Source organism: Boleophthalmus pectinirostris, unplaced genomic scaffold (genome assembly GCF_026225935.1).
Source record: "Boleophthalmus pectinirostris isolate CB_2022bp ecotype Guang Dong unplaced genomic scaffold, ASM2622593v1 HiC_scaffold_21, whole genome shotgun sequence".
Taxonomy (NCBI): domain Eukaryota; kingdom Metazoa; phylum Chordata; class Actinopteri; order Gobiiformes; family Gobiidae; genus Boleophthalmus; species Boleophthalmus pectinirostris.
The window spans coordinates 25,817,415-25,842,977 of record NW_026571175.1 but is presented as its reverse complement, the minus strand read 5'-3'; the positions used below and the strand labels follow the sequence as shown (position 1 = coordinate 25,842,977).

General features: G+C 38.6%; 1 protein-coding gene across 1 annotated transcript in view; it reads right to left on the bottom strand.

Annotated features, from left to right (window-relative positions):
- Positions 1-2,668: 2,668 nt before the first annotated feature.
- Positions 2,669-25,563, bottom strand: part of LOC110168871 (teashirt homolog 1-like) — a 37,404-nt gene continuing 14,509 nt past the window's right edge. Inside the window, exon 2 of the mRNA XM_055157097.1 lies at positions 2,669-5,961. Within this exon, the coding sequence (XP_055013072.1) occupies positions 2,669-5,961 (3,293 nt within the window). The remainder of the gene's footprint in view (positions 5,962-25,563) is intronic.

The window sequence follows — 25,563 nt, the reverse complement described above, 5'->3', positions numbered from 1 at the left end:
CAGTAAATGTCTAAAGAATTGGGAGGGTGGGTGATATTCCAAACGCAAATGACAGTTTGAGCCTGAATCAGTGACTTTAATCCCAATTACATTTGCTCACTCATGAAAGTTATTACCATGTGACTGTTTTTGCAACATTCATCAGTTAACTTATTTTACCTCTTTTATTTTACAAAATAAAAGGTGTCTAGATATTAAAATGCACTGTGAGGGCTTTGCTTAAGTTTTTAATGACCTGAAAATTAAGCATCTGTGCATTGTTTTGTCAAAGCTCATGGAATAGATGTTTGATGTTTTCAGTTCATTACAGTAACTATAAGACTGCAGTTTGTATCCAATCTATTCAGTCACTCGTAGACCTTCCCTCTGTCCTGCCTGTTGCTCCCTCTCTCTGACTTTTATCTGGGGTCCCTCGTGTGAGCCCCTCTGTGCAGCGTCTAATGTTTCTGCTGCACACAGCATGCTGCCAGGCGCTCCAACTCCATTGTTTCTTGACAATACAGAAAAAAGTGCCCGGGGCTGGTGTTCAAGAGCAGCATGAGGTGGGAGCATGTCGACTTAAATACCTTCAGTGGAGACATGCCACGGCCTCTTTTATCAGGTGTCTCTCTTAAGCCCTCTGTAATGTTGAAACCTCATGAGCAATGGCAAGTATTTAACTCGAAAACTGTTTTTTAACATTTCAGATAGGTATTGCAGGATTTCCTTCAGTGGAACAACTGACTTTGAAACGGCTACTTTTCTCTCTCATCTCGAGTCATAATGTTAATAGATCTTACTAAATGAGTTAGTCTTGTTAATGATGTTTTAAGTTGTTCTTTTGAAAATGCTATAATGTTGTGATGTTTTTAAGTAACTCTGTAGATAGTCACCTAGCCCTAAGGTCTGGGTGGTGAAAAAAACAAAAACAAATAAAATGCAATATTAAGATACAATGTAAAGTTAATCATTGAGACCTAAACAATTCTTGCTGAGGCTTGTACTGTTAAAATAATGTTGTTAATTGTGTCTGTCAGCCGGGGGATTTGGAGCCTTTCTTCAGGACTGGTGTGGCCCCCCACTCTGGCTCTTGGACCGTATTCAAAAGCACATACAGTAAACCCGCCCCTCTGCAGGCCCACTCCACAGAGCTCTGAGGGTCCGCTGCTTTGGGACTGTCACCATCACTTACACAGAGATGCTTGACACCTGGGGAGACTGGAGCCAGCCCACAGTCTGGGGTGGTGGTGCATGTGAGTTTGAAGGATCCCTCTGTGCCCAGAGGGATACTGCTCCTTCAGGGGGAGCCCCTGTCCTGAGTGGGCAGTGGACATCTCCAATAAGGGCCAAACTGGGACTATTTTTGTGCCAAATGCCATTTGTATGTGAAGTGTCACCCAAGGTAAACAGCCCTGCTATCCCCTTGCTATAAATATATTTAGAGTAAACTGACCTTAACAAAGATCCTGAGCAACTTCACTAATGTATATCATAAAAAATACATGCATTATGTTGACAGAAGATGGGATTTGGTCCCAAACTGCAGGATATAAACAGGTAGGTGCTACTTAATCCTGTTCCTAGTCTAAACATTTGTTTTTGAAGAATGACAGGTCAACATAGATCAGAACATGGACTTTATTTTACAACCAAGAATAAAAGAAAGTCATTCTGAATAACTGAGTTGATAAAATCTGCAAATCTATTGTGTGACAATTTCCATGTTATGTACACTTCATGTACACAAGACATTTCTTCAGAGGAACCATATTCAATGAAAAAGGACATTTTGGTCCCAACAATATTTTGAAGCTTTTTACATTTCTTCCCATATTGGTTTAGAAAACAACATTATAAAAATGCACACAGTACAAATAATGTTGAATTGTGAAGAGCAAGATATGTCGATATACATGTATACATACATGTATACATACATACTGTATACATACTTGCTGAGTACTTGTATGATAAGATTTTAACTTCATCAGACATCAGCTTCACATGAATATAACTTTTACCAACACAAATACTGTACATGTTGAAACAATGCAGAAATGATAATTATTGTACAAGAAACAAGATTTTTGTGAGAATTTTGTCAAGTACAAAATTATAGTTGTTCAGGTTTCAGGTCTCACCAAGTCTGTCATACATACATTAATTAATTTACACTTTCTTAAAGTGCTAATTTCAATGGAAATATCACCAGATTTAAACATATCTGCCATTGGCCTATCAATTCCATAATCCTTCATTGTTACAGAAACGGTAGTACATCAATTTTGACGGGGACATTTTTGTTTGGGTCAAATACTGTATGTTTACATAAAACATGCACAGTCATAATGAAAATGCAAGTTGTCTTGGAATATCAAAAGATTGTTCAAAAACTGTGACCAAAATAAGAGCATGTCCAGTTTTATCAGAGGATTTCCCAAAGGCTCAGGTACGATGCAGTGCATTAAGAAAAGCAACAATCAGTCAGTGAATATATAGTGCCATGGCTGTTGTCCCCACTGTGCACCTCCGTCAAAACTACTTACATAAAGTGGCATTAAAGCTATTATACCACTGTGTTGTAAAATGCTTGATCCAGTTGTGGCACTATCTTTTATGACAGATTGTAGCTTAGAATTATAGTGCAACAATAATCTGTCGTGCTATTAACTTGACTAGAGTTCATGGTTTAACTTAATTTTTCCATCTCTTTCACAAAGACCAGGTGGTCCTCCGGAGACTTTGCATGAGTTTTACAAAGGTGCAGCTTGATTGCATGTTTGCTGACAAAAGTCCGATTGCACAGTTTGCACTGATGCACTGAGCCGGCCTCGTCTTCTGTGACTCCAGACGACTTGTCCTCAAACCTGTTTACCTGCTGCTCGATTAAATCAATGGACAGTTTAGAAAGGTCCTTCAAAGTAAAACCAAGATGGGACTCCAGATGATGTATGTAAGATGATGGAGTCCTGAACTGGGAAGCACAGTCACTACACAGGAACAGGGGCTGGCCAGAGTCAATATTCTTGAGGAACTTTGTTCCTCCTGTCCGTTTTAACTGGTATTTTACATTGGCCAGCCAATGTGAGATAGTAGTCATTGAGAGACCAGTGAATTTACAAATATGGACCCTTTCCTGGGGTCCCAAGTCATTAATTACAAATTTTCCTTCAGGAGTCTCCTTGAGACTTGAGGCAAATTCTGCCTGAAGTATGAGGAGGTGCTGGGGGTTCCAGTTTGACTGTCGACCTTTGCGTCGTTGGATTGTGGACAGTTCTTCTAGACTCTCCTCACACCCATCATTGTCTGACTTTTCAGAAATGGAGGAGGGGGTGGTGGACTTTGGTGTCAAACGGCCTGTCAGATTTTTCACCATGTCGGAGATATCCATGAGAGCATTTTCCCGAAGAGGTGATGGCGACTTAGAGAAAGATTTGAAAATGGGCTTGCTGTTGTTTGGTGCGATAGAAGAGCTCTTTGTTGAACAGCCATTGGTGTTCTTGGATTTAGTTAAGTCTATAGGCTGATCATCATCTTCTGGATACAGACCAACAGGCTCCACTTGTTTAATTTGAGTTGCATTGTTATTGAGTTTATATAATGTTGCAAAGGGGTCCACAAAAGGCTTGTTGACTTTGGAGGCTTTTCCCAGGTGGTTGTTCATGACAGACTGCAGAGCACTGAGAGGGTTCACGGCTGGAGGTTCAGGAGAGTGGTCTGTGATGATGCTCAGGTTGCTACAGCCATTGGTCAGAGAATTTTTGGGTGAAGCGACGTCAGTTTTAACTTGTTTTTCGGGCTTTGAATCAATCTGCTCTTCCTCTTTGCATTTTATCTGAGGTTTGTCATCAGGTACCATCTTTGGTGCTGGTTTGGACAGATTTTCAGGACTGGGAGTGCTCCGTTTGTCTTTTGGGGAGGTCATAGGTGACTTTGTGAATCTGTTATGCCTGTCTAAAACCTTTTCCTCTTTTTCATTCTTCACAGAGTTTTTTCCTGTCACCTTTTCCACAAGCTCCTCCATGGCTAACACATTGCTCTTGTGACTCAGAGGCGGTGAAGGGCTGTTTGATGTCTGAATAAGTTTCCCCAAATCAGAAGGTAACACTTTCAAACTATTGTTGCTGAACAGAGGCTGAACCTGTGTCGATGATGGCATGGTAGACTTTATGGATCCATGCAGTTGGTAGGCTGCATGAATGCTCGGATAGCCTCCCCAGGTTGGAGTGCCTGTCTGGGCCTTGCTGATTGCACTTGACACTGTGTTCTCCAATGACTTGAGGATGTCCAAGCCTCCTTTTGGTGCTTCCTCCAGGTCCTCTTCAGTCAAATACTCATAAGGTTTTGCCTTTTCAGGTTTATCCTCTTTTTCTGTCACATCTTCTTTCTCCTCTTTAATTTTTTTCTCAGGTTCTTTGATTTCCATCTTTTCCTCTTCCTCTTTATCATCTTCCATTTTATTTTCAGGACTATCAGGCGGCACAGGAGAGCCAAGTGGTGACTTCTCATTAGGAGTTGGTAGCCTTGTTGTTGTCGGTGGAAGGGGGATTGACTGGATTTTTTCTTCAACCACTGGATCAAAGACCAGCTGCTTTCCCTTCTTAGATGCTGTATTAGTGACTTTCAGAAAGTGCCCAGTGACCATCATATGGGCTGTCAGCTGTTGTAAGGTGTCATGTGAACTGCCACACTCCATGCATTTCAGAATCTGAGCTTTACGGGCCTCAAACTGCCATGTGTAACTGGCACCATTTTGGTAACCGTAGCGATTGTTGGGCGTGACATAGGGGTTGGACACTTTTTGGTCTTTGGGAGACTCCCCCATGGGAATGCTGGACGAGACTGACTCTGGAGAGCTTGGGGACATCAGATCTTGAAATGCCCTTTTTTTGGTTGGAGGTACCAGCTTTGATGTGAGCGCTGGCATCGGTTCTTTTAGAGGCACTTTCTGATAGTGTTTAGTTTTGATCATGTGAACACTGAGATCTTGCAATGACTCAAACGAATGGCCACAGTACATACATTTCAGTACTTTTTGGGCGTCTTCTTTGCCCTCCATTTCTAACAAAGAACGCTTGCGGGGCTTGGACCACTTCTTGCTTCTGTCGTCCTCTTTATCTTTATTGTCATCTCTGTAGTGTCCCGTTTCATTCATATGCACTGTCAGACCAACCAAGGTGTCATAGGCTGCACTGCAATCCTTACACCTGAACTTGCTGGCCCCAGTAAACACCGGCCCGTAGAGTTTATTGTTTTGCCGATAAAGCTGCACGGTGCTGAAGAGGCTAGGCTCAGGGAGGAGCTGGTATGGAGTGTGCTGTAAGGTTTTGGCTAATGCTGCCTGGTGCCAATCGTAAGCCAGGCCACCGGAGTTCCCAGAGCTGGCAGAGGTGGCGCTGTTGCTGTTGTTTGTCATGGTCCTGGTGGGGGTGCTGCTGCTGGTGACATTTGACGTGGTTGATTCGTTACTGGGGCTACATTTGTTCTTCACGTTTACACTGCTCTGGCTGTGACTATTCAGGAACCCATTGCTTCCTTTGTGATTCCCTCCATTGCTGCTGCTGTTTGCCACGAAATTGTTCCCTTGTTTACTTTTGAGCATGTCCATCGCGATGCTAGACCAGGAGGCATCGGAAATAAGATTTGCATAGACTGCCTTCATTTTTTCCAGACTATCTTGTATTGACATGCCATTGACAAGCTCAGTCTTTTCACCATGCTGCTCCTCGGCCTTTTCTTGGTCAGTAAAGGAGGGCGTAGATTTGAGGTCTCCCAAATGATCGCTGGTGCTGCTGAGCGGGGAAGCGTACCCAGCGTCGGGGTTGGTGCCATTGCTGAGCGGAGAGTTCTGACAGCTGAAATGATCGCGGTCTTCTTCATCATTGAACAAGTACTCGGTGTCTTGGCCGTCCAGAGACAGCCCGTCGTCTTGCATGTGCTCCTCTTCGTCTGCTTTGTTGAACTCATCTTCGGATCCATATGCTGAAAAACACAAAAGGAGGAAACTGAATTTAGACTGATAATTTAGAACTTGCGCTTACAATAATGTGTTTAAGTACAGGAACACCCTTGACTTCTACTCCCCTAAGTGTACTGCATGTGGTAGGTGCTGTAACCCTGAGCATATTATTGTCACTAGTTCCTATAGAGGACACAGGTCTGCAGTAATAAAATGGCAACATCCATATCTTGACAGTGACAGATAGTCTTCCTCACCGCACGGGCTAATGAAGGTATTGAACACTTCAGCTCCACAAGGGTATGGGTTGTAGCAGTGATATATAAACAAATAAAAAAGTGAGGAAAATAGACAGCCAAAATCAAAGTTATACCAAGGTCAATCTTATAAAAATACCATATAGTGATGATGTGATGTAAACGTGTTAAACCACTATTAGATCTTAAATGGTATATTTCAGCAGTATTCATGTAGTAGCCGGCAAAAAGAAAAACAGCATTTCTCAAGCCAAATCTTTTCAACTATCATTCAAATATCTACCACTTATTAGAGGGACCATGGTTCAGATTGCACATTCAGTTTGCCAACATACCACACATACAGTCCTCTGAATGTACAAATATGAGATAGGGGAGGAAATGCCAGCTGCATCAGCCTTGCCAAGCTATGGTTGGCTGGAGTCAACTTGGCATCGGTTGTGGAAGTCCTCACAGCGTGATATGAGGAAGCGGCCAGTGGACATGACAAGCCATGTTGTTACTGCCTGTGCTCCCTGAGTACTCAAAGCTCCGAGTGTGCCATTTTGAAAGAAGAGAGACACAGACATTTATAGCCTCCACAGAAAATGGCTGTCTATCTTGTCAAACTTATACCCAGTTTCCAACATACTTCTCAGTTTTAAATATGATAGTGAAAGCTGATAAAGAATGAAGTGTGAGAGATGGAAAAGCACAGGGTTAAATATGCTACGGCAGCTCCCACAATCCATCGCTCATAAGATGCTTGTCTGAGGTGCCAGAGTCAGTCTCCAGTGAGGAGGCAGATGTGCTGTCAGCTTCAAACAGCATGTAGCTCTCTATCCCATAATCGGAATGGACATAATACCTGATGTTTGTGAGGTGCCAGTTACTGCTGCCTGGGAGAAGCTGGAGGTCTAACAGCTGCAGTTCTCACACGTGCGTGCATGCGTGTGTGTGTGTGTGTGTGTACATGTATGTATGTATGTATGTGTGTGTGTGTGTGTGTGTGTGTGTGTGTGTGTGTGTGTGTGTGTCTGTGTGCATGTGTAAAACATAGTGAGATACGTCCGGACACTTGTTAATTAAACTAGTTTGATGAATGATGCAAATATGGACATGTGAAAATAACGTAAAATGGCAGTGCATTTTAAAATCTAAAATGTTGTTCTGCTATGCCTAAAGCACCTACAAAATAAAAACAGACTGTGATAGTGGCTTGGATGGTAAAAGTGTCAAGCATTTATTTTCTGAACAAACTAGGCCTATGTCCAGTATTATTCAATAAAGATACAGTTGATATTTTATGACACACACTGTATGCCACTATCATAAAAACATTTTCAAACAAAGGTATAAAGTGCAGCTAGGCTTTTATCGGGTTTGGTTAAACTATTCAGTCAGTGAACAAGGATAAAATGGAAAATGGAAAGCTAAGTGATAATATAATGTTTCAGAAATCACAATAATTCAAAGTCAAAGTGAAGAATGTGATCAAAAATAAATAGGGTAATATTTCAATACAACAATGACTACAATTGCACATTACAGCAACATATAAAAAGCTAAAGAAAGCTACATAACATCCTGGCCAGTGCAGCAGTGTAGTTTTCTTATCTCTAATCCAATGATACAATGTTTAAATCAGACCCTTTCAAAGTCAAAGTGTGGTTAAAACAAAGCTGTTTAATGCCCAGAGTGAGGGAGAGCTGACAGCAGCACAAACACATTCACACAACACAACGCTAAACTGCACTGCTCCCTGCCATAGTCCATATGTTCACTTGACAGCCTTCAGTGTCAGGAGTGTGTCCGCGTGTCAGCCCCAAGGTGTCAGTGTCCACGCAAACAACAAGCCTGAGTGCAGGTGGGAGGGGAACTCAACAACAACAAGCACGAGTCAGCCATTTTTTACCCTCTCCCCTTCCCTTACTTCACCCAGCCGGAGCTTCTTCTCCTCCTTCACCATCTGTGTGAGAAAAGCTGCGGGTGCCACCAGCGGCTAATAAGGCAATCAGAGACGGAAAAGATGCTGACATGGCGGCTTTCAAGCGTCACTCAGAACAAAAGGAGAGAGAGAGAGAAAGAGGGAGAGAAGGAGAGAGACAGAGAGGGAGAGGGGGGTGCTCGGGATGGGTGGGGATTAACACAGGGGTGCAGGGGAGGAAGGTGTCTGTTGTGGTTGTCAGTCAAAAATGTAAGCCCACTTTGTGCTGTCAGAGAGGATAGGGAAGAGCCGAGGAAGTTTTGAAAAAAGTGGAGAAAAGATTTGTTTAGACCAGCGAATAAGCAGTATGTAGTTCTGAATAGATGCAGATAGTACACAATTGGAGATACCCATTAAAACCGAACAAAGAAGGAAGTTTAATGAAATAAATCTTCTCTGATTATTGTACTGAATGATTTTATATATATATTTTATATTTGGAATGGAAAGGTTCGGATTTAGTGACGAAAAGAAAGGCTAAATTTCCTGAATTGGATTGGATATATGTATTGGAAATATTTGAAAGGTATTTATTAACTTTGTACTAATGGACTTTTATATGTTGTCAGTGAAGCTACTAAAAGATTTTTCTATTTGATATGTATATTTATCCATTTTGTATTAATTACTTTTGATCGCGATTTCGATTTGTGTGTCAAACAATCTCCAAACTTATATAATCGAATTGAAACGATTTAAAGCTTAACAAAGTTTATTTTGGGATATTTTTGATATAAATAAGTATATTTATTTTATTTTTAACAGCTGGCTATATAGTTTATTTTGGATACATTTATGTTTTTCTTTGCCTAATTTCATGTTCAATGTATATTTTATTCACTTTATGTTTTATACATTGCAAAACTCCTCTAAGGTACATATTTGTAGCCTATATTTATTTTCAGTTTTAAAGTTTTGTGTAAATTATCAATGACAAAGTGAGTTTTTTTGGGAGAGAAATGCTGAATAAATGCATTATGTAACTAAAAAATAATCATTGGTATAATCGTGATTTCAATATTGACAAAAATAATCGTGATAATGATTTTTTCCATAACTGACCAGCCCTATTACTTATATCTGGTTAATAAGGGTCCGATCGATAAACAAACAATACTCTAAATGTTCTGTATTTAACTAAACTATAAAAACCACTGAGCACTTTCATTCTCTTACTACACGTTTTAGTTTTTAGCAACAATACAGTGCAATTACACTGTAGTCTTAGTATTATCAGAATATATTAGGTGACCCAATTTTCTAAAAGATGCCAGTTTTTCCTTGTTTTTTCTTCAGTGGAAGGTAGGGCAAGTGAGGTGCAGCATGATCACTTATGTTTGCGAGTCAAGTGCCACATTGTGTCAGGTGCAAGCAGGGGATGCAATGTGGCTAGTGGGGGGAAAAGCAAAGCCATCTGCGTTGGGAGAGGGGCCTGTCACTATTGTTGTGCCCGGAGTCCAGGATTTCTTGCTGCAGACAGGTGACACCTCAGTGGGACATCTCTCCAGTCACGCACACACACACATACACACATACACACACACAAATGCACATGCACGCACACACACACCCCTCCCCTTCTTAAAACTCCGATCGTACCCCAAGGCAGGAGCTGTGTGAGGTCTGTAAATGTGATGGCATACAATAGACATGAAGTGAAACAAGGCCAAAAATAAGTGAATAACAGAACAGAAATGCAAAAGAAGTGGTTTATGTTTTAAAATGTAGTATAAGAATTTAGCAGTATGTTCAATGCGTGGTTTCAAGGATCCTCTTGAAAAAGTTGATGTGTCTCAAGGGGCTAAGAATCGGACAATAAACCAGAAAAAAGCAGAAAACCAGAAAAAAGCTTAACCATAAAGTTTTCTGCCATATCACTGTTGTTTTCAGTTATAACTAAGTACACGATAACAGTGCTTTAAATAAGGAACTTATTACTAGGGGTGTGCAAAAATATCAAAATATCGTATTGTTTAATGTGATGATATAGTATCGATATCATGGGCTGCTGTATATATATCACCAAGAGTATTTTTTGGTATATTTTACTTAATTATTTTGTTACAGAGCTACAGTTTTGTTGCTTGCTCAGAAGAAGGAAACTTGTTTATGCGACACATTTTACATTTTCACTGTTTTGATTAAAATCGGCGTGTTTCATATGAGCATTGCACAAAAAGTGGTTGAACAAAGACTTTTAGTATCACAACCATGATACTAAAAGTCTTTATTTTTTATTAAACTGTATCAAATCGATTTGAAATATATTGTATCGAACCAAAAGTGCACAGTATCGAGATATGTATCGTATTGTGGGCTATGTATCGAGGTATGTATCGTCTCGGCAACTTCTTAATGATACCCAGCCCTACTTATTACAATATTAAAAATTATAATATGCATATTCATAAACATTTTGAACTGTCAGAAACAATAAAAATGATCGTAATATTATCTTTAATCACAATTATTTAGGCTATGATAATTGTGACACCAAATTTCAGTATCGTCCTGTGCCTGCAAGGAGCTATCCAAAATAAATAAATCGCCCCTCCACAGATCTGACTTGTAACTTGGTTTAATTGAGGCTTGGGCACTGTGACGCTACAGTGTGCAATGTTCCAGGCAAAACAATAACATCTCCATAATGACAAACCCGTCACCAGAAAAGTAAAACAATATGATTAATCAAATTATTTATTGATATATGTTTAATAAAATGCTATGTAGAAGTTTCCTCACTGGCAACAAGATAAAATGAACCAGAATCTACAGTGACCATTTCTTTTGCTTTTTCTTTTGCTAACGATTGCAAAGTCTTTCACTTCCTATACCTTCTTCATTTATTCATGTTGTCTGTGAGAAGAGGGGCAATCCTGGCTCTCATTTGCAGTGCTAATGTCCAATTCCTCCAGCCTTCACCTGCTGATTTAGCCTTCGTGGCCCCGCGCTGTTTGCAGGACGGGGTCTTCCTCACACCGTTTAGTGGCCCTTCACAACAGAAGCTGGGGCCCGGCAGTCTTATTTCTCTTTCCACTTTGCGAAGGCCCCAGTGGGCCCACCTATGGCCTGGAGCTGTAAGACAACAACAAAATACCACGAGGCGTTTTGGGCCAAAATTGTCCAGTAAATCATCTTATTTATTTATACTATTGCCACATTATAGACCAAAATGGGATAGCAGCTGTACCAAAATCTTTGAACTGACATCAGATCCAACAAAATGTTCAATATCGGCACCAATATCCGATACCAGATTTATATCGGTGCATCCCTAGTAAGGCTGGGTATCATTAAGAAGTTGCCGATACAATACATACCTCGATACATAGGCCACGATACGATACATATCTAGATACAGTGTAGTTTCAGTTCAGTACAATATATTTCAAATGGATTCGATACGGTTCAATAAAAATAATGGCTAAATCATGGCTGTGATACTAAAAGTCTTTGTTAAACCACTTCTTTTGCAAAGTTCATATGAAACACAAACATTTTAATCATCAAAAAAGTGAAAATGTCAAATGTGTTGCATAAACGACTTTCCTTCCTGTTAACAAGCAACACAACTATAGCTCTGTAACAAAATAATTTTGTAAAATATAGCAAAAATACTCTTGGTGATATATCGATACTGTATCATCACATTTAACAATATGATAAATCGATATTTCATTATTTTTGCACACCCTTAATCCCTAGAATAGATTACAAAATGCAGTCTAGTGGGGTTTCACATATAAGATACGTGCAATTACTTGGACACATACATTATAGGCTTTATATGGGTCATGCGTATAGACACAGACATACGCATTACCCACATGAGAAGTCTGCTGATGTATAAAATGTTCAAATCCAGTAGGGAATGCACACCACAATAAATCTTGACAAAGCACAGGGATTTCTAACGCAGATTAAGTTTCACATATTTTGGTTACCCTGTCCTTCGTCTTGCTTTTCAGCCAATGCGTTAAAGGTCCCAAGAGCTAGTTTTGACACGCCATCACAATGACTGCGCTCTATAAATCACTTTTTTTTTCTCCTGGACTGTCACTGCTGGATGCTTGTGTGACCAAACAACTGGTATTAGATCATCAATGCGACAGACTCCAGTGCTTTCTAACTGAGTCTGCCAAAACCCTGCACCCAACAATAGAAGAGGACTGGAGCAGAGACATTTCCAACCATGTGTTTTATTTTCTGAGCAAACTGGAGTAATGCTAATTCAGGCTGATGTTGCTAAGAGTTATTCAAGACATCCCGAGGTCGAGTTTGATGAATCCCATGTCAAAAAGATGAAGAAGAAGCACCGTCAGCTCCTTTGATACAGATATACTCCCAACCACTGCATGTGCTCAGTTTTAAGCAAGGATACAGAAGTCACAAAAGTGAGTCAACATTTAAAATAAATAAAAGATTGTAATCCTTTAGTGTCCCTTAATTGCTTTATCAATTCATTGTCCAATACATGAAAGATGAAACCATATATTTTGGGGCTCAGTATTTATAGTGGGGACCATTTCTTTGCAAAAGTGGAGAAGTTTCAGCTATTTTTATGTAATATTGTCAGATCTGAGCTGTGGAAGTTTGAATAAATAACCATCTATGGCTAATTATTGGTTAATTCTGCTATTAATTATGTCTTTTTTTATGACGCTGTCTATTTTAAACTAGTTTACATGGAAAATCCTGCTTTTTGTTATTGTCAGTGGCGTAAATTAGTTTTAATATTATTGTTTATCCTCTATATTTTCTTCAGAAATATATCGTACTTCAAATTTTATTATTATGACAGGCTTAATGGGAGCAGATTTAGACTACTAACGATCACCAAGAATTACAAAATCAAAGAAATGTCATTTGACTATATTAAGGAAAAGCATCTGGTATAAAAACTAAACCAAAAAAAAAAAATAAAAAATTCAAATCATAAAACACTAAGGGGGGAATGATTTGTGGGGTTAACTAGTGATTCAAATCAGAATTAAAAATACTGAGGAGGGATGTGATAAGATTTCGTGCCACAAGATCTCGCGAGACAAAATTCCCATGACCTTGTGCATGCTTGCTGAAAATGATCTTGTGAGATTTATTTCCCCATGTTTTTAGGTTTTGGATTGGATACAAAAATTGAGTTAAGTATTGATGAGTTACATTTTTTGAGAAGCTGTAGTCCCAAAAGGCACTGCTACAATGACCGCAAAAATATTTATAAAGTAAATAAAAAATGTTGAGGCCAAAATTGAGAACTTAGAATTTATTTATTATAAAGAATGTCAAAATCTCATCTTGTCTCGCTCTCATAGATCCAATCTCGTATTGTTGAAATTGTATCTCGTCCCATCCTCAACATCTGCTATAAAAACTAAACTAAAACAAAACAAAGGCCTAAAAATATTCAAATCATTCAACACTAAGGGGGGAATGATTTGCTGTGTTAACTAGTGATTCAAATCAGAATTAAAAATACTAAGTAGAGATGGGACAAGATCTCGTGTCAAAAGATCTTGCGAAACAAAAGTCGCCCGAGATAGTGCACACATGCTGAAAATTATCTTCTGAGATTTGCCCCCATGTTTTTATGTTTGGATTGGATACAAAAATTAAGTTAAATATTGGTGAGTTACAAATTTTTAAGAAGCTGTGGTGGGACAATACAATGGGACAATATCTCATGCCACAAGATCTCGCTGAGACAAAATTCCCACAAGATTGTGCACACAAGTTTTTACGTTTGGATTGGATACAAAAATGGAGTTAAGTACTGATGAGTTACATTTTTTGAGAAGCAGTAGTCCCAAAAAGCACTGCTAAAATAACAGCAAAAATATTAATAAAGTAAGTCAAAAATATTGAGGACAAAATTATTTATTATAAAGAATGTTAAAATGTCTCGTAGATCCAATCTCATGTCTCGTCTTGCATTGTGGAAATCGTATCTCGTCCCACCACAGCATCTGGTATAAAAAACTAAATTAAAACAAAACAAAGGTCTAAAAATATTCAAATCATTCAACTCTAAGAGGGAAATGATTTGCTGTGTTAACTAGTGATTCTAATCAGAATTAAAAATACTGAGTAGAGATGGGACAAGATCTTGCGCCACAAGAAAAAATTCCCATGAGATTGTGCACAAGTTTTTATGTTTGGATTGGACACAAAGGTGGAGTTAAGTTCTGTTGAGTTAAATTTTTGAGAAGCTGTAGTCCCAAAAAGCAGTGGTACAATGACAGCAAAAATATGAATAAAGTAAATCAAAACACTGAGGCCAAAATTGGGAACTTAGAATTTATTTATTATAAAGAATGCCAAAAGAAAAGATCCAATTTCGTATCTTGTCTCGAACTGTAGAAGTTTATAGGTCAAAATGGGATATCAGATGTACCAATATCTTTGAAATGATATCCACCAATCCACCAAAATGTTCAATATCGGCACCGATATCCGATACCGGCATTGTATTGGTGCATCCCGAGAATAGATTACAAACCTTGGTCTAGTGCGGTTTCACAAATAGGATACTTAGACATATACATAATAGGCTTTATATGGGTCATGCATATATGACTCGCTCTTGTAGATCCAATTTTATGTCTCGTCTCGTATTGTTGAAATTGTATCTCATCCCAAATATAAACCTAAACAAAGGCCTAAAAATATACAAATCATTCAACACTAATGGGGAAATGATTTGCTGTGTTAACTAGTGGTTCAAATCAGAATTAAAACTACTGAGTCACGTTTAAATGAATACAATAATTAATACAATAATTTCTTTTTCTCTTTCTTCATAGATGCCATCGTTTTGAATTCCTGCTCTGCCCTGACAGTGAAGTCTCCCCTGAAACAACAGCTGCTCCCATCGCCTAGCAACAAGCAGTTGATGGATGACCCCAAAGATGGATAATTACCATAAATCACTATGGTTGTGTGGAGAATAGGAGCAGAAAATAATTGTAGGGAAGAAAAACAGGCTGAACCGCAGTTTAACACAGCATTCCCACTATTTAGACTAACTTTGACTGGACTTATTTTGAGAGGAGGGCGTCCAAGAAAGGTCAAGATTCACATGCAGTGTTGTTCATATTTGTATTTTATTTCATCTATCTTGCAAAATATAACAAAAACTGAACGTATGACTAGACTGCTTATAAGTTAATCTTTTAAAGTCCTATATTATACCGTATTCTTGAGAGCTTAAGTCATGTTATAATGTTGTTACCTCATAGAAAACATGCCTGGAGTTGTGTTTTGTTTGCGTAAGTCTTTATTATTAGTCTGGCTACATATTCAAAGCTCAATATGCTCTGTTCCACCTTGTGATGTCATGTAGTGGTAGTTTTCAAGCGACCTTTTACCTTTAGTTTAGTAAAGATGAGCAATTTCAGGGTTGAAATGATCCAAATGAAATGAAAAACCTGTAATATCACATGACATCACAACGTGGAACAGAGTGTTTTCAGTTTGAGAAAAGAAGAAAGAAGAAATATTAGGGGTGTAAGATAAAAATCAATTTAGTGATATACCATGATACAATTCTCGAATCGATTCAAAATGCATCTGAATCGATTTTTTAAATAATGTTTTTCACTAAAATTCATTAGTTGCATTCACTGTTCTCATGATTTTAAAAAGGTAATAATTTATATTTCATACAATTTGGTTATCATGAAGGTGTAGTTGACAGTATTATTAGAAGTAATTATATCATCCATTGTTTTAATATTGGGATATATTGAATCGTGATATGCAAATCATGATATGTATTCTATCGTCAGACTCAAGGCAATGCAGGGTTTATGTGTTAAACATGTGTGAATGAAACAAAACACAACTCTAAGTATGTTTGCAATGAGAAAACAACATTATAACATAAAAAAATAGTGTAATGTAGTGTCAGTCCTTTAAATATCCCTGAATCCAAAAAATTATTCACACAGAAATTAACCACATTTCCATGCCTGCTTCCAGCTTTTGAGTATTTTGATCGTGCATTGACCTTGTGTGGTCAAAAGAACACATTGATAAATTATTAACTCACTATTTTAAGATCGTTGAGTGAGCTAAGATGACTCGAGGGACAAAAACTCATCCCGAAAGAGCTGCAACAAAGAAAACAAATTGACGCGAGGAAGGAAGAGAGGAAATGACCAAGACTGACAAATGGCAAGAGTGATGAATCCAGCCCTGTCTTCGGGATGGGAGGGGAAGAGGGCCAAAAAGGAAGTACAGTCTCCATGTGCATTCATATTTACAGTGAAGACAGGCATGGCAAGATGGGGGAAGAGGAGGAGGAGGAGGGGAAAATAGTTGAAGACAAGAGGAAAAGCTGAGAAAATGAGAGGGCACAGGGCCAAAACAGGGTCACAACCCAACTAGTTCGGTCTAGCCCAGTCCGGTTGCACAATAAGCTATCAATCAAGCTACTCTTCGCTGTCAGCCCTGCACAATTCACAGAGGCCATCCACTTTGTACGGCAACAAAACACATGGAGACAAAAAAATGTGATGTGAAAGCTGATGTGATCCTCGACATGCTGCAGGAAGGAAGTTAAAGGGCTCATATTACACTATTTTCTGATGTATGTTTTAATACTGTTTCCTCATCAAAAACACGCCCGGAGTTGTGTTTTGTTTCATTCACACACAAATCCTGCACATTTAAACTGAGTTCTTCTCTCAAACTGAAAACACTGTTCCACATTGTGATGTCATGTGATAATACAGGAAGTGCTCCATTGTGTTTTTAACTCCACACACCTTCACTAGAATCATTTCAGCCCTGGAACTGACAATTTCTACTGAAATAAAGGTAAAAAGAGCTGTCAACTTCTAAGTTAAAACTATTGCTTCATGACATCACGAAGTGGATCAGAGCATTTTGAACTTTGGAGACGTAGACAGATGAATAATGCAGGATTACTCAAACGTGTAAATCAAACAAAACACAAGTGCAGGTATGTTTTTGATGGGGTAACATTATAAAAGCTTACAAGAGTCAATTTTGCATAATATTGGGATATTTCATCATGTTTATCGGACTGAGTCAGAGCAAAGGATCATAGTGTATGTAGTTCTCCATGTTTTTTAGTTGTTGCTGTACTTTAACAATGAATTTGAGCAAAGAAACTTGTACTTCGGTATATTGTGATGGCCCATGGTATTATTATGAGACTTTTGGCGATACAATCTCTTAGTATTTTAGTTATTGTATTGTATTGTATTAATTCAAGGAACATCTTTCTGTTCCATGCATAACTCTCAAACCACTCATCCGACTGATCTGAAATTCGGAGGGTGTCATTCTAATGGGACGGGTGTGTGCAGTGCCAATTTTCATGTTGTTATGACAAAAAATGCCAAATATATTTAAGAATTTGTGATATATTTTAAAAACTCGTAACAGTGAAATGTAAATTTATGAACCATAAAGTGAAGTTAATGCAACATAAACAGTAAGATTAAAACATTACTTTTTTAGGGTATAGATTGAAATGAAAATACAAATAAAAATAAAATAAAATTAATACTTAATTATGCCACTAAAATTGTCACAATTATAAGTCTTTATTTGTACAATTCTTTTGTAACCTGAAAGATCAATTAACCAAAGAGTCTTGACATAGTTTCTGCTACAATATTATGTTTTGTTTTTGTTATTGTTACATCCCTGGTAAAGATATACGGTGTTAACTTAGGACAGACTATATCCTCCTCGCACAGAAAAATACAATGATAGAAATTTACAGTCTTTTGCGTAGCTCTGTGCCCTTATCTCGTCACTTATGTTGAACATCAGATAAGCAAGACCATTTTGTGGGAACGGGACCTCGGAGACTCAACACAGAATCATAACTTCACAATGTCTATAAAGAAAATAATTAACCAGATTCTCATCCACAAACCCTCAGGACAGAAGAGCGCGCGCACAGACGGCTGAATGTCCCCAAACATTTTAGTGCTCTTAACTCTATGTGTCACCGGGGAAATTCCAGTTATTGAGCACCATCCCCTTTATGCATCACTACTTTTTCTTTTCTCCCACTGACACGAGACTCTTAACACTCCAAGTCCATTAAACAGACGACTACAGGAGAGGTTCTCAAACTAGGGTGCTGGGAAGACTGGTGATAGTGTAATGTAGGCTCTGTGTGATTCCTTTGTTGTGGTGTAGTGGAGTTTCATTTATGCTGTAGTCTCTAGAAATGACAAAAAATGAAAAAGTTATGATCTAGACCTGGTTTCGTCTCACTTAAAGGGCCCATAATACACTATCTTCTAATCTATGTTACAATGTTGTTCCATTTGCACATGTTTAACAAAAAACGCTGCATATTTAGGCTTGAAAACTGCAGCTTCATGACCTCACAAGGTGGAACAGAACATTTTAAGCTTTAGAGAAGAGTAATAATAAAGTGTTACTCAAACTAAAGCTGTGCAGTTAATTGGATTTTGATCACGATTTCGATTTGTGTGTCAAATGATCTCCAAACTCATGTAATCGAGTTGAAACAATAAAGCTTAACAAAGTTTATTTTGGGATATTTGTATATTAATAAGAATATTTATTTTATTTTTTAAATATAAAGATTGTAGAACACCTGAATATATAGTGTATTTTGGATACATTTATGTTTTTCTATGCCTTATTTCATATTCAACTATATTGTACTCATTTTATGTTTTATTCATCGCAAAACTGCCCTAAGGTATGTATTTGTGGCCTATATTTATTTTCAATTTGAATGTTTTGTGTAAATTATTAAGGACAAAGTGTTTTTTTTTGAGAGAGAAATGCTGATTAAATGCATCATGTTACAAAAAAAATAATCGTTTGAATAATTGTGATTTCAATATTGACTAAAATAATCGTGATAATGATTTTCCATAATTGGGCAACCCTAATCGAAAATGTGTGAATGAAACAAAACAAAACACCAGGAATGTAACGATATCCAAATCTCACGGTATGATATTATCACGATAGGCATCTCATGGTACAGTATTTATTGAGATATTTTGGAGAGGCTGATATAATTGCGGCTAGGACACATTTCCACTTTTAAAATACCTTGACAAGATTTTGGTTTGAATTGTTTCCATCATAATCCCAAGAATTCAAGTAAAAAACATATTTCTTCATGTTGTTTGCACTAAAATGAATCATGGGATGTGTAGTTCCCTATGTTTATAAACTGCTGCTACTGCAAAACCATGCATGTAAGCAAAGGAACTTGTGATTTGATATACTGTGACAGCCCATAATACTATTGTGAAACTTTTGATGATACGATAACACGATATTTTGGTTATTGTTACATCTCTACAAAACACAACTCTGGGTATGTTTTTGTGGAGGTAACAACATAATAACAACAGCTCACAAGAGTCAATTTTACGTCATATAGGTCCTTTAACTTCTTGAATACTGGTTGCAGTTTAGTACTTGTTTAGTTCTGGTTCAGTCTAAGTTTAATCCTGTTTTGTTAAAGCCAGATTTATGACAACTGTAGTCTGAGGAACATGGTGCTTTTTGAGAACTGCTCATTTCAGCTGAAGTCATCCCAGATATCATATCACATTGAAAATAACAGCTTCTTCTTTGCCAGTTTATAGCCATGAAAGGAACTATCAGAGGAGGGATGGATTAGAGCTTGAAAAATGTCCCATGAGAAAGTCCGTAGTAAATTATGTCTTAGTGTCTTAAAGTGGACTTGTATCAGTAACCATGTCAGGCCTAATTGTGCCTGAGTGTAAAACTATGCGAGCTTGTGTGAGTGTGTGAGTGAGTGAGAGAGAGAACAGCGTGCACGAAGCTAAAGAGTCAGAAAGGAAGCCATCCGTCAGCAGAGCACAATATCGGGCTGCGGACAGACAATGAGCGGCTGGAAGGTTCTGGAAATGGGAGAAAATGCCTGCCCTCCCAAAGTGCCTTCATCCTCCGCACACACATAAGAATGGCACCATAACTCTATATCCGCAATCAATCTGAGGAGACGTATCCATCTTCAGTCATGTTAATGGGAGGGACTGGTGGGGGACAGGGGTGAAGCAGAGGCTACGTGGTGACAAAGCTGACCCCGGATCAGTATGAGGTAATGTAGAGTTAGACAGTAATAATAAAGAAGACAGAGGGGGTATGTACAATCACGATTCATGGCTTTCCGAGTGATGAAGGATTAGCGGTGTTGTCATAGCAATTAACAATTCAAATCACAATATTTTGAAATGGTCAAAAGTCCTCAAAATGGCGCCAATAACAGGAAGCTGAAATTCACGAAAAAACGAATTGTAGCCGTTGAAAACACTGACTTCTTTTGCTTCTTAACTAAAATGTGTATATGAAAGAGTTATTGGAGACATACTGTATCTACCAGCTGTTCTGGCAACGCACTGGGATTCCTTTGAGAGTTGGAGGAAGTGTCTAGGGATATCTGCTCCCTTTCACTATTCAATTCTACTTTTCTAACATGCACAATAAAACAGTTAAGCAGTCCTGACCAAGCCTAGATTTGGAAATGGGTCCCCAGGCGCGTGACAATTTACCCCAGTGGCTCTGAAGGAATGGCCAAACGCGGGGGACAAATCTCACGACAAGGATAATAAAAGTATACCTTATTTTGTTTGTAATATTAGTCCAACGAGATTCATTTGGTCTTCGGATAATTTAATTTATTTGATTATTTTTTCAGACGAAGAGTTTGTTTTCATAGCCGACAGTTTCGACTGCTCGAGTAAGGAAGATGTTTGTAATATTGTATTAAAAAAATATATTATTAAAAGAAAAGTATAGCTGTACAGTGTGTCATTTAAATCCTATTGTGATTATATTCTATTTTTGTTTAAATGTAACACTGTGTCCCCACATATTTGAACTAGATTAACATTTGTGTTGACGGGGTCCAGTGTGCGTGTGTTTTCGTACGTGGGAGGGACGGGGGAAGAGTGATGGCTGTCAGCTTGCATCTGGCAGTGAAAATAAATTAGGCTTATGAAGACAAATGAACGGTGGTGGATAGAGTAAACGGGGGCGGAGGGGATCAGGACAGACGGGGGGATTAGGGAGACGCTATGGAGGCGTGTTCAGGAGATGTGATTTTATTTATGTCTAAAATAAGAGTATAAAAGTGAGATGTGAAACAACAATATTAGGCAATCTGGAAGACAAAAGTGCAAAGTTTAACCACGAGAAGATGTTTTTTGTTGCAGTCCTTTGAGCTGGGGCCATAACACCACAGATGTTCGACAAATATGGAAAGGGATAAATTGTTACTATGACAGTAAAAAATCGAATTATTGATAGTTTGAGTTTTAGTGACCTATATGTTTGTCAGTACGCCAAATATTCCAAGCTTGTTGAAGTAAATACTGGGTCTGTTATTATAATTTGTAGCGAGTTTAGTAAGAGACTTTTCAAATCTTGTGGAAATGTAAGAGCTGGTAAATACATTTAGTGAGACTGAAGTTAATAAATGACATGGTGATGTTATTGCGGTGGCATGGATGAAGCGACGTTGCCAGTTACTAAGGGACTTGTGTTTTGTCGCCAGTGACCATTCATTAAGTAGTTTCAGAGCTGGCAACCGCAACGGCTTTGGCTACAGCTCTCTCTGGCTGCAGGGGAATCATATGTGTGGGTGTGGACTCCCTGCCAGAACATTCAAATTCATAAACTACATTTATTTTTGCCTGGGTTGTTTTACAAGCTCTCACAAGGCAGTGGTGGTCATGGGTTAGCTGTGGTGGAGTCTCAGTGTTGTTGTGCAGATTTGTCAGAGCCTGTCCCGGGACACACTTCCTCGCAGCCAGAGGAGGAGCTCTCTCTTGGGGCTTTGTCACGCGGAGCTCTGTGCTTTTCCACAGGCCTGGAGCCCCATGTTTGATAAATGACACATGTCATTCTGTCAGCCCCTGCCATCCGGACTGGGAGGCCCCACGCTGATGTATGGCCTCCCAGGCAAAAAGGAAATCAGAGTGTTTTAGCAGCGCCCTGAAAACACGGCCTCTTCACTACGGTTTTGTCTGTTTATGTCTGTCCATAACACAAGTGTAATTGTGCATGTAAGTCCTTTAGGTTGTGTTCATGTGGTGTCACAACATTCTGGGGGGCCGATGATGTGAGATTGACACAAAAGGCAGGTTTACCATTTGTCACTTAAAATGGAAAATGCAGAAATGTTGGACTCGGGTCTATGCATAAAACACACATGAAATTAAACAGTTTAACATCTTTACAGAAGGAAAAATATAGTTTGACAAACTAGACAGCATTACGCAACAAGACTTAAAGCACACATTTGTGAACAAAACAAAAAAAGATTTAACATAATCATTGTAGTATCGAGCAAATCCAGGAATTTTCCCCTTCACCCTACACTTGAGGTTATCACCATACTGATATGAAGAATATAAACACCAGCTATTAGTAAGAGTTTCTGCGGCACTGTGTATCTGCTCTCAACCTGTCAGTCGGAGGGGCAGAAAGAGACAAATCATCGTCATGGCCGCCCCAGCTGTTCTCCAAATTTGGTGTGAGGAGTCCAGCGAAGGGGGTAGGAACAGAAAGAAAAAAAATGTTGCAGTTTGAGTTTTAACGGCTGACACTTCCCAGAATCGGGCCGGAGAGCGAGGACAAGTGGTGCTGCCTTGCTATCACAAACATACAACTGACTGATCACAATGACGTTAAACCAAGAACCAAGAACAATGGAAATCCTGCTAAAAATTAACTCCTTAACTCAATGGACAAGGTATCTGCACCTTTGGAAAGAAAACTGACAGATGATCCAAACAAAACCTTTACTTATGTTTACAAAACTGTCAGCAGTGAAAACCAAGACTCCATTTATCCATATTTCCTTCGCATTATAAAACTGCCCGACTTTCACTGCACACTGCTGTGAGAGTCCCGGCGGAGAGGACTGTCCCACCTGGAGGTTGTGAACTCTACATGACCCCATTTGATTGGCCGAGCTCCCAGGCCCCTCCCCCTTCTGCAAAGAGAAATGTGAGAGCGAAAGAGAGGGAGAGAGAGAAAGAGAGAAGGAGAGAGAGAGATCATTAAGCTGTGAGTGATGCATGGCAGCCATGGGTGACATCTTCCCCTCTTCCTTTCTTTCGTTTTTTCTTTCTTGATACTTTATTCACCTCCCTCCATCGCTCAACCCCTCCAGCCATTTTTCCACTCCCCTTTCTCTTCTTTTTGTCTGCTGTCACTCTCTTCACATTTTTTACTGCCTCAAACACACAATAGAGTCTAACTCAGGCTGCAGTCTATACAGACCTCTTGGCCGGGTCATGTAGACACTCAACTTCTCTATACATAATACATACAAATATCCCAAAAGAAGGGATTTTTGTGTTTTTCTTCCCTTCCACAATTGTGCCATCGCATAGCTTTCTTTTTCATGTACTCTCTGGCTAAAAGTATAACAATTTAAAGCTAAATTACTCAGCTTTTCTCTTGTAAATGAGTCGATCTAGTGTAAAGTAAAAGCCGGACTTCAACCACAAAACCAGATCACTGCAAGTTGTCGACATCTAACTGTAAAATTACAATTGATCGCAAACCTGTAAGAATGTTCCACGTGCTTTGCTATTTGGGGCTTTGGGATGAGGGCAGATTGACTCCGCGTTGGTGGTCCTCCCTGCTTCACTTCCCCATCTAAAAAGCTGTTCAAGCATGTAGAATATATATCGTTGTATGAAATATGTAAAAAAAAAAAAAAAAAAAAAAAAAAGTTAAGTAAAATAATAATAGACAAAATCACTTAATCTAGTGCGGTGTACTTATTTGACGTGGAGAAAAATAACATTGTCAAGAGCGTTATGGGTAAATGATTTCCACCATTATAATATACAAATCTACATTTATCAACAACAGACAAGTTCTCCACTATAAAATTGTTCCATTTCGTACCTACTTCAAGTATTCAGTGACCTGACAGATACAGTGTGCAGAGCGTTTGAATGGTGAAGCAGGTACCGTGCCCCCGGACTTTAACAGCCCCGATCAAGCAGAGAGACAGTAAGCAGAGACACACAGAGGACAGTGATGTACAGAGGAGGGCTCCACCAATCTAAACAACATCCACACGAGCTCAGGAAAATATTTAACCATTCAGGAGAAATCAAATCCTCAAGCTGGACCGCAAACTCACAGACAAGAAAGATGTAGTTAAAAAGGGTGCAAATTTTGATACTAGATTGGGATCTTGATTAAGAATGCTCTGTTTCAGACACAAATCCGTGAAGCAGTTTCAGCCACAAATCTAGTCCATTATTAGTTAAAGTAACACAATAATAGTAATACACTGGGGTATGATATTGAATGGTCACCAGGGGAGTAGACGGGGGGACAAAGGGGTCTGTTGTCCTGAGCCCCAGGGTTTAAAGGACCCAGAATTGGACCCTTTTCCTATTAATTTATACTAGATTTAACATTCATAAAGTTTGATTTCATACTATTAAACTATTAAACAATGGGAATGAAAGATTATGGTTTGTGACATAACCTTTTAACACGTAGTTACAGCATATATATACACATTAGGGCTGTAACAATATCCAAAACTCATGGTACCATACTGTTATGATATGCATCTGACTGGATGATATTTATTGCAATCTTTTGGAGGAGCTAATAGATGTGTGGGTAGGATAATTCTTGCTTTTGATGCACATCATTACTGTCATAATCTCAAGAATTAAAGTAAAAAACATATTTCTTTTTTTAGATTCCCATAACAGTTGCCTGTGCTGAAATGAACTGAATGAATGAGGGATATGTAGTTTTTTAACTGTTGCTACTATAAAACAAGATATTTAAGCAAAGGAACTTGTGATTCGATATTATTGTGAGCCCTTTGACGATACGATATCACGATATTTCAGTTATTTTTACACCCCTATTATACATACTAGTACACACAAATGACAATAAAGTGACAAAATCACAGATTAGTAAAAACAAGTGCACATTACTGAGGCAGTCTCTGATGCTTTTACCTTTGATTTTAAAACATTTAAGGACAAGAGCTCAGTCAGTTTCTAATAGGGATGTAACGATATCCAAATCTCATGTTAGGGTATTTATTGCGATATTTTGTGGAGGCTAACAAAATTGTGAATATGCTACTTTTTCCTCTTAAAATGCCTTGACAAGACTTAATTCAAACAACTAAGATTTAAAAGTGCTTAGAACTGTTATTTCTTCATGAAGTTTGCACCAAAATGGAGCAAAGGATCATGGTCAATGTAGTTTTTTTTTAGCTATTGATGCACTATAACAATGAATTTAAGCAAAGAAAGTTGTGATTCGATCTTTTGTGATGGTCCACGATATTATTTAGAGACTTTTGACAATACAATATCACGATATTTTGGTTATTGTTACAC